This window comes from Leptonychotes weddellii, chromosome 4, assembly GCF_054177405.1.
Source record: "Leptonychotes weddellii isolate Sample4059 chromosome 4, ASM5417740v2, whole genome shotgun sequence".
Lineage (NCBI taxonomy): Eukaryota > Metazoa > Chordata > Mammalia > Carnivora > Phocidae > Leptonychotes > Leptonychotes weddellii.
Window position 1 is genome coordinate 14,802,412 of NC_138372.1, and position 12,646 is coordinate 14,815,057.

The 12,646-nt window shown below is 60.7% G+C and overlaps 1 protein-coding gene across 12 annotated transcripts in view; it reads right to left on the reverse strand.

Annotated features, from left to right (window-relative positions):
- HSPG2 (heparan sulfate proteoglycan 2) overlaps positions 1-12,646 on the reverse strand; it is a 100,881-nt gene that overhangs the window by 19,449 nt on the left and 68,786 nt on the right. For 7 of the 12 annotated variants that reach the window (XM_081817673.1, XM_081817676.1, XM_081817674.1 and 4 more), the window contains 24 exons: positions 12,379-12,506; positions 12,185-12,271; positions 11,124-11,182; positions 10,764-10,931; positions 10,502-10,612; positions 8,435-8,535; positions 8,152-8,332; positions 7,271-7,396; positions 6,965-7,117; positions 6,742-6,884; positions 6,257-6,392; positions 6,014-6,168; positions 5,631-5,781; positions 4,544-4,701; positions 4,309-4,456; positions 3,739-3,890; positions 3,424-3,559; positions 3,169-3,320; positions 2,298-2,433; positions 1,998-2,149; positions 1,435-1,573; positions 1,186-1,337; positions 433-568; positions 164-315 (listed from right to left, as the gene is read on the reverse strand). In XM_081817673.1, coding sequence (XP_081673799.1) covers positions 164-315; positions 433-568; positions 1,186-1,337; positions 1,435-1,573; positions 1,998-2,149; positions 2,298-2,433; positions 3,169-3,320; positions 3,424-3,559; positions 3,739-3,890; positions 4,309-4,456; positions 4,544-4,701; positions 5,631-5,781; positions 6,014-6,168; positions 6,257-6,392; positions 6,742-6,884; positions 6,965-7,117; positions 7,271-7,396; positions 8,152-8,332; positions 8,435-8,535; positions 10,502-10,612; positions 10,764-10,931; positions 11,124-11,182; positions 12,185-12,271; positions 12,379-12,506 — 3,312 coding nt within the window. The remainder of the gene's footprint in view (positions 1-163; positions 316-432; positions 569-1,185; positions 1,338-1,434; positions 1,574-1,997; positions 2,150-2,297; positions 2,434-3,168; positions 3,321-3,423; positions 3,560-3,738; positions 3,891-4,308; positions 4,457-4,543; positions 4,702-5,630; positions 5,782-6,013; positions 6,169-6,256; positions 6,393-6,741; positions 6,885-6,964; positions 7,118-7,270; positions 7,397-8,151; positions 8,333-8,434; positions 8,536-10,501; positions 10,613-10,763; positions 10,932-11,123; positions 11,183-12,184; positions 12,272-12,378; positions 12,507-12,646) is intronic. The other 5 variants (XM_081817677.1, XM_081817671.1, XM_081817680.1 and 2 more) reach the window with 4 other exon arrangements.

The window sequence follows — 12,646 nt, forward strand, 5'->3', positions numbered from 1 at the left end:
ACCTGCTGAGGCCACTCTCTGTCTACCCAGGGCAGGAGGGAGGACTGCCCCGGGACTGCCAGCGAGGGCTTCACTTCCGGTTCTTTGCCCATGGGGTCTGTCCCTGCGATGCCACCCCGGCGGGCAGGGGTTCTGCCTTCGCTGGTCTGGCTCCACTCTGTACCTGGTGTTGGGCAGGAAGGCTGCCCCCACGCTTGTACCACGTGATGGTGGCCTGCGGCTGCCCGGCGACCACACAGTTCAGATCCAAGGTCTGCCCCTCGACCACAGTGGGGGACGAGGACTCGATCCTGATGGGCGGGGAGATGCTGGGCACTGAGACAGAGACGGACGGGCCACACAGCCAGAGTCAGCCAACAGTGACGGTGCCAGGGCCCGGTCTGCCTCCCCCTGCACCCACTTGCCTGGACCCCCTGCCCTGTGCCCTCTCACCGTGGGAGGGGCCGCTGCCCTCGATGGTAACGACGAGTGAGGTCTCCTGGGAGCGGCCACCGTTACTGACGTGACACACATATTCGCCCGAGTCGGCTGGTGTCACCTGGGGGATCCGGAGTCGGGAGCCTACGATCTGAGGGGGAGCACGTGTCAGCGGGAGGGAGCAGCATCTCCGCATCTCGGGGGCTGCCGCCCCGGACTCCAGGAGCCTCGCTGCCTCGCCTGGGCTGGCCGCCACCTGGGTGTCCTTCAGAACTCCCTCAGCAGCCTTCCTGAGGCTCCAGGCTGGGGTGGACCGTGCCTCTAGCCTTTGTACTGTTCTCACCTGTCACCTGGGCCAAAAGCCTGCCGAGGCCATCCCTGGTGACTCCACAGTGCCCGGCTGTGGCTCCTATTACACTGCTCTCACAGGGCGTGTCTGCCTCGTCCGCTAGCCTGTGCGCTCCCTGAGGCCAGGCACCTGCCTCGTCCCACTTGGAATCCTCAGTGCCAGGCACAGACTCGGCCTGGGGTAGATTCTCAGGGACATTCAGCGAGTGAGTAAATCATAGAATGTTCTGTTAAGATACGGGATCCAACTAGCGTCAGTAGGATCTACGTATCCTTAGCACCGGTCCAGGGCCCATCGAGTAAGAATGCTCAGTGTTTGCTGAATGACTAACGAGCACGGCAAAGATGTTGACAGCGCCTCCTGGATGCCATCAGGGCCGGTGTGCCCAGTTTTCGCATCCCCACCCAATGCCTCCATACCTGGTGCCGGCTGGGTAGGCTGCCTCCACGCTTATACCAGGTGATGGTGTGGGGGGCTTGGCTGGCCACCAGGCAGTTGAGATCCAGGACGCGTCCATTGGCCAGGGAGGCCGAGGACGACTCGATGCGGACGGGGTACACCACACCCTGGGCTGGGAGGGCGAGACAGGAGGCAGGGTGTGGGAGTCGCTGAGGTTGGAGTGGCCCGAGCGGCCCCCCACCATTTGGTATGACCCCTGAGATACTCACGGTGGGAGGCGCCAAGGTGTTGCTGGATGGTGACGAGGACAGAGGCTTCTTGGGTGCCCGAGCTGCTCACCACGCGGCACACGTACTCCCCAGAGTCGGCTGGGGTCACCTGGGGCAGGCGCAGCCTTGAGCCATGCACCTGGGCAGGAGGAAGTCAGGCTCAGAGTCAGGCCCTGGGGCTCCCAGCCAGACTCCCACTCCCTTCCCTGGCCCTGCTCCCAGCCCGGTCCAGTCAACTGGACTCGAGAGGAGCTCTTCCTGGAAGGACCACCTGGTGACCAGTCGATTCCCCTGCCCCAGTGTCGGGACTGGGTCCAATGAAAAGAAGTGTGTGACCAACATTCATTGATGTGCTTTGGGGCAGGGGAGTTAGGCAGTGTGAGTCCACCTGCCAGAGAAGGACACTGAGGATCAGGGAGGTTAAATGACCGGACTAAAGTCACACAGCAGGCCAAGTGGTAGGACAGTGTCTGAACTCAGATACACCTGAATTCAAAGCCCGTGTACTTTCCTCTATAGTCACCAGGGTCCTTCAGGTTCCCCCTTAGCTCCCTGCCTCCTACCTGGTGCCGAGCGGGGAGGCTGCCCCCACGTTTGTACCACGTGACCTGGGCATGGGTCTGCCCAGCAACCAGGCAGTTCAGATCCAGGGTCTGCCCTTCAGCCACGTGGGAGGAGGACGACTCGATCCGGACAGGAGGGGTGACCCCCAGCGCTGGGGACAGAGGGCAGAGGGTCAATTCCTGGCTAGGAGGTGTGGGGGGGCGCTGTGAGTGAAGATAAGGGCTACTGGTCTCATGGGATCCTGCCAGTGTCTCCCACAGCTGGGCCCCTAGCCCTGCCCTACCCCCAGGACTGCTTACCGGGTACAGAGCCTGCAGGCTCAATGGTCACCAGGACAGAGGCCTCCAGGGGCACCAAGCCACCCACCACGCGGCACACATACTCGCCCGAGTCAACTGGGGACACCTGGTGTAGTCTCAGCAGTGAGCCGTGGGTCTGGCCGGAATGGAGGTGAGCTCAGAGGGGGCCCCCACGGGACCCCTGTACCCATAACCTGCATGCCTGCCTCACTCTCTGACCCCTGGGGCCTGACCATCAGCTCCATCCTGCTTAGGGAGAGACTCGTCCCAAGAGTAGGAGGTGGCCAGGAGGAGCCATGGTGAACTGGGCAAGCACTAATACCACCTTCCATCGATTCTAAGACACACTTTTTAATGTCTCTGAAATCAAGATGCGTCTTACAGTGAATAATTTTACAATTAAAAGTGGCAGCTTTTTTTCCTCAGAGGTACAAAAAATCATAATGCATCTTGCAATTGATGGCATCCTGAACTGTATAAAACACAGTAATATTAATAACGGTATTATGGGAACAACAGCTCAGCAACTTCTACCTGCCTGAGCTCTGAGCACTTTGCACATATACTAAGTCCCTTTACCCTGAAGACAATTCTGTAAGACAGCATTTTGCAGACTCTGAAGATATGGCACAGAGAGGTTAAGTAACTTGCTCAAGGTCACAAGCTTATAAGCGGTAGAAGCAGCATTCACACCTAGGCCAGCCAGTCTTCGAGTCTGGGGTCTAACCATTGTACTGGACACCTGTGCAATGGGGTCTAATGCTTTCCCTGACTCCGAGGAGCCAGCCTCCAGTCCCCCCCTCCTTGACCTCCACCACCCAGGGCCTTCCTCCCGTCCCCTTCTTGGCCTGTCCATCTTCCAGGCCTGTACCTGGTGCTGGGCGGGGAGGCTGCCCCCACGCTTGTACCACGTGACCTGGGCGTGGGCCTGCCCGGGCACCACGCAGTTCAGGTCCAGGGTCTGCCCTTCGGCCACGTGGGAGGAGGAGGACTCGATGCGGATGGGCTGGGAGCCGGCTGGGGCTGGGAGAGAAGATGGTCGCCGGTTACTCCACTTCTCTACAGCTCCCCCCCCGCCGCCTATCCCTGTCTTCCGTCCCAGCCCCAACCTGGTGGCCCCACTCACGGTAGGCGAAGTTGGCCCCCTGGGTCCTGGTTACTGTGACTGTGATGGAGGCCTCCAGCCCATTGCTGGCCCGGCAAACGTACTCGCCTGCGTCAGCTGGCGAGGCCTGGAAGATGTACAGGCGGGAGCCGCGGACCTGGGCAGCCAGGGGCAGGGGTGTGAGAGCAGGGCTCCCCACAGCCTAGCAGATACCCCTCTGCCCTGCTCCTCTGAGCCGGGAACTGCCAGCCGCTCAGCTCCGGGGCCCCGACCCCCTCAACTCACTTCCCAGAGCTGGGCCTGGCCAGCCCCTCCCGCCTTTCTGCCGCCGCGCACCTGGTGCCGGGCGGGCAGGCTGCCCCCGCGTTTGTACCACGTGACCTGGGCATGGGCCTGCCCTGCCACCACACAGCTCAGATCCAGGGTCTGTCCCTCGGCCACGGTGGGGGAGGTGGACTCGATCCTGACAGGTGGGACAGGTCCTGGGGCTGTGGGGAAAGAAGCCCAAGTAGCAGATGCCCCCCAAAGACAGGGCCAGAAGGGTCCACCTCAGAGAGAGCCAGCCCGGCCAGGCTCTCACGTGTTTGGCGGTTTGGTGGCCTGGGCTTGATGTCCTCAGCTGAGCCGCCCCGAGCAGAGGGCCAGGGCAGGGGCCAAGCCTTGCAGAAGGGAGCAAGGAAGTGGGGGGAGAAGAGGGCAGTTGAGGCTGGGGGAGGGCAAGAGGAGGCAGCTGTGTGGCCAGAGAAAAGTGACCGGAAGATGGCGGGTCACTCAGAGAAGTGGTCGCCAGCTCCAGTGTGGGCCTCCTGCTCCCACCCTCCCAAAGGCAGGCGGAGTCGCTAGGACCTCAGCACCTCGGAAGACCCTCAGCCCCTCCTGCGTGCCCTGTCCTTGGCAGTTACTCACCAGGGATGGAGCCCGCAGGGGAGCCGGAGGCCTTGATGTTGACCAGGACAGAGGTCTCTAGGGGCCCGGAGCCAAGGACCACGCGGCACACGTACTCGCCTGAGTCAGCTGGGGATACCTGGTGCAGCCGCAGCAGCGAGCCATGGGTCTGAGTGCAAACAGGGTGGGTTGGAAGGGGGCCGGAGCGGCCCTATCCACCCCTCCTCCAGCAGGCTGGCCCTGGGGACTGCTGTACCTGGTGCCGAGCGGGGAGGCTGCCCCCACGCTTGTACCACGTGACCTGGGCGTGGGCCTGCCCGGGCACCACACAGTTCAGGTCCAGGGTCTGCCCTTCGGCCACGTGGGAGGAGGACGACTCGATGCGGATGAGCTGGGAGCTGCCTCCTCCAGGAACTGGCACAGAGGAACTAGTAAGGGGCCTGAGCTCCTGAGCCACAGTCTCGCAGCCCTGGGGCAGAGTGCCCTGGGATAGGACCAAGCCCTAGCTTGGGAGGGCAGATGGGAGGCCTTTCTAAGGCTGGGACCATGCTTCTCTACCTCAGCATGGTCAGTCAGGCCCCTCCTTCCCTGACCCACCTCCAGCCTCGAATTCAAGGCCCATTTGTCCACCTATGGCTCCCTGATCGGTGATGAGCTACTATGGCCTACAGGCAACCAAAGCCCTTCAGTGCCCAGGCCGGACCAACGGATGCAGACAGTAACGTTACAACTCTCTTCTAGACAGTGTTTATCATCTGCTCACACCACGTGGTAGTGCTATTGTCCCCATTTCACAGATGATGGAACTGAGCCCTAAAATGTGACATAACTTAGTTCAAGGCTGATAAAAGGTAGAAGGAGGATTTAAATCCAGGTCAGCCTGCCTCCCAACTCAGTTTAATCCTGACTCTGCTGCTTCCTGATGAAATCTGAAATAGTAACCTCATCGTGAGGCCCCAGGTAAGCCAGGTCAACCTTACCCACACTCTCAGTCCCCTCACATCCCCAAAGCCTGCCTAGAGCGCCCCTTCTTTTTTTTTTTTTTTTTAAAGATTTTATTTATTTATTTGAGAGAGAGAGAATGAGAGAGAGCACATGAGAGGGGGGACGGTCAGAGGGAGAAGCAGACTCCCTGCCGAGCAGGGAGCCTGATGTGGGACTCGATCCAGGGACTCCAGGATCATGACCTGAGCCAAAGGCAGTCGCTTAACCAACTGAGCCACCCAGGCGCCCGAGCGCCTCTTCTTGTCCTGATCTTACCGAAGAGACCACAGACACCTTCCCTGGGAACAGTGGGGAGATCCTAGGGCTCGGCCCCTGCCCGGCCCCGCTTGGCTCCTCACCTGGGGTGTAGCTTGGGCCTGAGTGGGTGCTATGGAAGACAGAGACGATGATGGAGGCCTCCTTGGGGCCTGACTCGTTCTCCACTCGGCATACGTATTCTCCAGAATCAGCTGGTGAAACCTGGGAAAGCCGCAACCGGGAGCCATGCACCTGGGACAGGGTGGGACAGAGGGGGGTGAGGACAAGGCGGGGCCGTAGTCACCACTCCCTCTGAGCCTTGGTGAGTCATTCATCAGGCTCTCCCTGGCTCCGCTCCGAGCTGCCCCATGACAGGAGCTGGACAGGGAGGGAAATCAGGGCTGGTTGTTGCCTGAGGAGAGCGTCGGGGCTGTGCGAAGGATCACCCCCAGGTGCCCTGCCACAGGCTCAGGGACCCCCATACCTGGCTGTGGGGAGGCAGGCTGCCTCCTCGCTTGTACCATGTGATGGAGGTGTGGGCCAGCCCTGTCACCACACAGTTGAGGTCCAGTGTCTGGCCTTCAGTCACGGACGGTGATGAGGACTCAATTCTGACGGGCGGGGAGCTGGCGCCTGAGGCTGGGGCCAGAGGGGAATGGAGTCGGCCTTGGGGAGCCCTCCCCGTGGTTTGCCCTCTCCACTCCTTCAGTCCCCAGAGGCCCCGCACCTGGAAGGACAACCACTTGGATCCTGGCCTGCGCAGTGCCCGCGGAGCTGGTGGCCACGCAGAGGTAGAAGCCGGCATCGGCAGCCGTGATGGCCGGGATGAGCAGCGTGGCGATGTCTGTGCGCTCGGACCGGGCCTGCCGCACAGCGAGAAGGGTCAGCCGCCCGAGGGGGCGAGGCAGCCTGCAGAGGGCCAGCCAGCAAGGGTGGGTAGGGGGGCATGAAGTCGTAGAGGCAAGCAAAGAGCCAACACGAGGGCCCAGCTGGACACGGAGGGCAGAGCCAGGTGGCAAAGCAAGAGGCCGACAGCTGCTCGTGGCCAGGGTACACCGGACAGGTGGTCTGAGCAGGCTGTCATTCGGGACGCGAGGAAAACCAGGAGGGGAGGAGATGGGGAAGGAAATGGAGGCAGGAAGGCAGAAGCGAAGGTGGCAGGTGCTGGGACTCTGCTGAGCCTGCGGGCCCGGCCCAGACAGATGTCCTCACCTGTGGGGGGAGGCTGCCCCCTTCCTTCCTCCAGGTGATCGTGGCGCTGGGCACACCTGCAGCCCTGCAGTACAGCCTGACGGTGCGGCCTTCGTGTACCTGAGTCCTCTCTGGACTCACCTGGACCCTGGGCCCGCTGCCCCCTGCGCACAGAACCCCGTGAGAACACCCCTCTGGACCGCCCAGGTGCTTCCAAGCTCCGCCCTCAGCCCTGTCCCCTCACCGTGCACGTGGAGCACGGCCCTGCCCACGTGCTGCCCAGCGCTATTATGGGCACGACACAGGTACTGGGCTTGATCCGAGGGCTCGACGGCTGGCAGGCGCAGGATGCCGCCGTGGATCTGTGCCTTCTGAGGGAGCTGGCCCCCAGGGCCCCCTGACGGAGAGAGGTGGGGTCAGCACCCACTGGGACTGGCACTGCCAGGCCCCCTGGCTTGCAGACCCCACAGCCTCAAGTCCTGCCCCTGACCACTGCCCACCCCCCCATCCAGGAGCAGCGGGCCCTGAGGGCAGTCCTGCTTGGCTTTACCTGTCCACTCGAGGGTGGGCGCGGGGTTCCCTATGGCGCTGCAGCGGAACTCGGCCAGCTGCCCGGGCTGCACGGTGAGCTGTGGCGGGTGGATGGAGACCACGGGGGCGGATGGGGTGCCCGAGGCTGATGGGGGAGGAGAGGGAGGATTCGGTCAGGGTGGGGAGCGTCCCCCTTGTTGCTCTCTCTGCTTCTACTCTAGCCCCCTATGGCCATCTGTTCATAGAGTGGCCACACGGAGCTTTGAAAACGTCCATGGGATCTTCATACTTCCCCACTTCAGGCCCATCCGTGGCTCCCTAGAGCTTTTAGGATAAAATCCGAACTCCCTGCCGTGATCCACCTCTGCTCACATCTTTTACGTTCCTCACCTATCCCCCTTCCATAGCTCCAGCTACACTGGCCCTGCCAGGGCTCAAACACATCAAAATGCTCCTGCTTCAGGGCCTTTGCACATGCTGCTGCTTCTGCCAAGAACACCCTGCCAGCTCTTCAAGTGGCCGAACACCTTCTCTTCCTTCAACTCTCGCCCCAGATGTCACCTCCTCAGAGAGGCCCAGCCTGACCACCCCGTGGACAGTAGCCACCCTTCTCCCACCTCACTGTCTACTCCTAGCTCAGCCCTCATCAGCATGTGAAATTACACTGCTTGTTCGTTTGTTCCCAGGCTTATTGCATCCTTATCAGAACACGCGGTGCGGGAGGGCAGAGCTCCTGTTTGTCCCCTCCCCCATTTCTTCAGCGTCTAGCCAGGACCTAGCACCCCGTAGATGGTCACAAACTGTCAGCTGAGTGAAGACACGGTGGCTAGACCTGGTGGGCATGGGGGAAGGCTGCGGGGGGTGGGGGCGGTGGGCCAGGCATGGAAATGACCCGTGTACCTTGCACATGCAGCGTGGCTGTACCCTGGTCCATGGCGAACATGTTGGAGCCAGTGCACACGTAGGTGCCCGCGTCACTCGGCTGGACGTTGCGAATGGTCAGGATGCCGTTGAAGTCCATGGCCCGGGCCGGCAGCTTCCCGTTGTGCAGGCGGGTCCAAACCAGGGTGTAAGCCGGAGACTGTGGGCGGAGCCGGGAGGATGGACTGGAGGTCAGAGGTGAAGCCGGGAGCCACCGGAAGGCGGAGCCTCCCTCCCTGAGTCCACGCCCCGCTCTGCCCACCTTGCTCTTGGCCGTGCAGATGAAGGTGACGTCGGCTCCGGGCCGCACGCTCTGGCTGCGCTGCTCTTCTACCGTCACCGTGATGGGCTTGCTGGGAGCCTCTGTGGGGACGGGAGGGCCCCCGTGAGCTGGGTGCTGGCCGGGCCCTGGGCCTGGGGCCACTTTCTCTCTCTCTTTCCATCATCCTGTCTGGGACGTGCTTCCGTCCCAGGCTAGCTTCCATTCTACTGTGTGCCCTGTGCCCCCCTCCCCCGGCCTGGCTCAGCCCCACGGCCTTCCTGCTGGCACTGAGCAGCCACGGGCTGTGCTCAGGGAGCTCCACGCCACGAGCCCACCTGGCTCCACTGCAGGATCCAGACCACAGATCCGCCCTAACACTTCATGCTCGGCTCCAGCCGGGCTCCTCTGTCCGGTGGGAGTTTCCATTCTCCCCAGTGATTTCGCACCTCCTCCCAACCTCTCCACCCGCCCGCACACCCTTCCAGTTCCACAGCTAAGGGCGTCAATCCACACTTGCTGAGGAAGTCCAAACTACCAGGCGGGACCTCGCCCATTTTCCCAAACCCAGCCACCCTCCCTTTTGCCTGGTCCCTGCAGGATGAGACCCTCCTCTCCCATCACCCAACCCCATCCTGTCCTTCCATCCCCTCCCCAGGACTTCCTCCAGGGGCTGCGCACTCTCTTGCTACATCAGTCCCTCCTCTCTCTCTCCATGGGTCATTCTAGAATTTCCTACCTTCGAAAACACTCCCCTGACCTCATACTCCCCTCAGCTACTGCCCCATTTCTTGGCCTTCCTTCAGAGCCAAGACTCTTGACAGCGTTGTCTATATTTGCTGTCTACTTTTGGCCTTCCCCACCATTCTTTGCCTCCCTCCAGTTCTGTTTCTACCCCTCCTTTGCACTGAAAATGGCTCTCGTCAAAGCACGACCTCTAAGGGTCACCTCTCTGCCCACATCTGACTTCCCCGGGGGTGGCTTCCCCTACCACGCCCTCCCTGAAGTCCCCTCTCCCCATGACCCCCGACACACCACGTCCCCTGCTCCCTTCCTGTCTTACTGGCTGCACCTGCTGTCCCCCCTCTTCAGCTTGACATGTTCTAGCTGGAGCTCCTTGGGGCTCCGCAGGCCCTGTCCTTGAGCCACGCTCTCCCTGGCTAATTTCATTCTGTTCCATGGCTTTCAACACCATCTCTGTGCCAAGAGTTCTCAAATTCATTTCTCTGCCGGGGCCTCTTTCCTGAATTCCAGACTCCCAGTCCCAAACACCTGCCTGACGTACCTGCTTAGATGTTTTCTCAAATGCCTCCAGCGTCAACAAGTCCAAAACCCACCCTGTGATGCCCTCTGACCTGTCTGTAGCGGGTGCTGCTGGTGCCCCACGCACGTCCCCTTGCCCCGTCACTTCGGAGCCCGCCTGCCTGACTTCTGCCAGCCGATGCATTTCTATGCCTGACGCCATCTTTCTCAGGCCACTGGAGACTCCTGTGCCCCCCTCCCCCCGAGGTGGTGCAGAATGCAGGGGATCTGGTGCTCCTAGAAGAGGCCTCGATCAATTGACCCTGGGGTAGGGTGACTCCAAGGTGCATGTTTTACTGTAGAGTTTCCCAGAATTTCTTTGGCTGCCTGTTAACAACTGCCCACGGTAGGAATGTGCTCAGTAACATGCCCTTTATGGGATGCCTTCTCTTTCCTGCCTCACCTCACCTCCCAGATAAACTATTGGCATGCCCATGCTCATCCCAGACTCAGCTCTGGGGGAGCCCCAATGAAAACACTCTCCTGCTGAGCCTACTCATCTCAGTAAAGGGCACCTCATTTGCCTACCTGCTGGAGTCCAGACCCCGGGGCATCAGCCTAGCCTTTCTTTCTCCCTCAATGACCACAACCAAGTCCTGCCAATTCTGCCCCTAAAACTCGCCTCTACTCTATCATCTCTCCGTCTCCATGGCCAGCACCCCCATCCGAGCACCATCACCCCCTCCAGCAGAGGAACGTGCCCGCTGCCTGTGTCCACAGGCCAGCCGTGCACAGGCAGGCTTGGGGAGGCGGGGAGCAGGGACTCACCAGTGACCAGCAGCTCTGCCCGGCTGCTGTTGGCGTGATGGAGATTACGACAGGTGCAGATGTAGACACCGGCATCCGAGGGCTGGACGCTGGGGAAGTGGAGCTCAGAGCCTGGTGGGGAGCGGATGGGAGCTCGTCAGGGCAGATGCACCCCTTCTCCCACCCGGCCCTGTGTGTAAGGACAGGATCCCAGTAAACAGGCCTGTGCCTCCCCTCCCACTGGGGTGGCTCACAGGGATGAGGGACCTGGGGCCCTGGGTACCTTGATGTCGCTGCTGGGTGCTGCTGGGCATGGGACGCCCATCCTCACGAGACCAGTAGAAGTAGTGGGGTGGGCTCCCACTGACCTGGCACCGCAGGGAGTGGGAGCCACTTTGGGGGACTATGCTCCGAGCTGGATGCACCTGGACCACCAGCGGGGTTGCATCTGCTGGAGGAAGGACAGGAGAGGCCGTTCAGGCAGGAGGCTCCCAGCATGCGGCATTGGGTCAGGTCTGCCTGTCTCCCCAAAGACTGGCATGCCCCACCCTCAGCCCTCTCTCCCCTGGATGTAGTAGCTCTCAAACTCCCTAGGCTCACCGCCTTGCCCACCCCCCTCACCTGGGGCCACGATCCCACTTACCTTGTGGCAGGCACCGGCCCCCCCGCACGTTGGGGTTACCCACATAACCTGGGGCACATCTGTAAGGAGGAACAAAGCCCAGCTCTGTCAGGCCCCAGACCCCAGGGGACTCAGTGCCTCACGGTGGACTTGGGGAGCCAGAAGCCCATGGGGGTGGACCCAATGTGGGGTGGGGAGGCTCACAACTCTGGAAGGACTTTAGAGACCAAAGAGGCCCCAACACGGGGCCTCACTGAGCTGAGAAAGGGGAGCACAGGACAATGTCGGCAGGTTGGATAACGGGGCTAAGGAGGCCTTTATTCTCCAGGGAAACATTCATTCAACACACATTTATTAAGCAACTACGATGCTAGGTTAAGAAAATACGACAGTGAACATGATGAAGCTCTTGCTCTAATAGAACTCAGTTGCAGGGAGACCAACATGGAAACCATGTAAATGAGAGTGAGGGACACAGACGAGGGGCACTGACCCAGCCATGAGAATCAAGAGGCTCCCCAGAGGATGGCACTGCTGAGTTGTTATATTCCTTTGGAGCAGACTGTACTCCAGAGAGCTCCCCACTGCCCGTAATGATGTATTTGTATGATTACTTGCTGCCCCGTCTTCCGTGACAGGTGGTAGACTCCCTAAGGCCTGGGACTGAATCTGTTTTGTTCACCACTTTATCTCCAACACCTTGGCACACCACACGGCATATGGTAGATGCTCAATAAAAACGTGCTGAATGAGTGAATGAAGCTGAGCTTTGGAGGCTAAACAGGAGTTAGCCAGAAAGGGGAGGCTTGAGGGTGAAGAATGTTCCAGGTAGAGGAACAGCACGTGGAAAGACCTGAACATCAAGAAGTCAAGAGGTTAAGCCCGCCTACAGTAGGTTTGGGTGTCCGAAGTGGGATGAGCTTGGGCTTGGCCCGAGGATAATGGGGAATCTTGGAAAGGCTTTGGGCAGGGGAGAGATGCGATCCTGGCAGGGACCTTTCTGAGCAACACCATCCAGGGCTCTCACCTAGGAGTCTACCAAAGGCCCCCCACCCCCCCATCCATCCTATTTGCAAACTTACTGCTCACAGTACTGGCCGGTGTAGCCAGGTTCGCAGGCTGTGCAGCGATACCCACCAGCCCCCAGGCTCTCACAGGTGCGGGAGAACCTGGGAGAGGGGAGGCAGAGGTCAGGCCGCGGGATGCCCGCTCTCCACCCTGGTCCCTCCGCTCCCCAGGGGGAGGGCTTCCGTGGGCCTGGAGTGAGGGCACCCACGTGTTCTCCGGGTTGGTGAGTGGGCAGGCGCAGGGCTGGCAGTCCTCTGGTGTCCCAGCGGTAGCATCTCCATAGTAGCCAGGTGCACACAGCTCGCAGAACTCCCCGGTGGCATTGTGCTGGCACTGCTGTAGGGCACAAGAACGTCGGCCGCTTGCCGTTTGTCCACGTTTACCATAAACTATACAATTCTGTAATCCCTGGATCTGGAAATCCCATGTTTGTGAGCCTATCTTAAAGAAATGTAGAATGGCACAAAGATCTCACT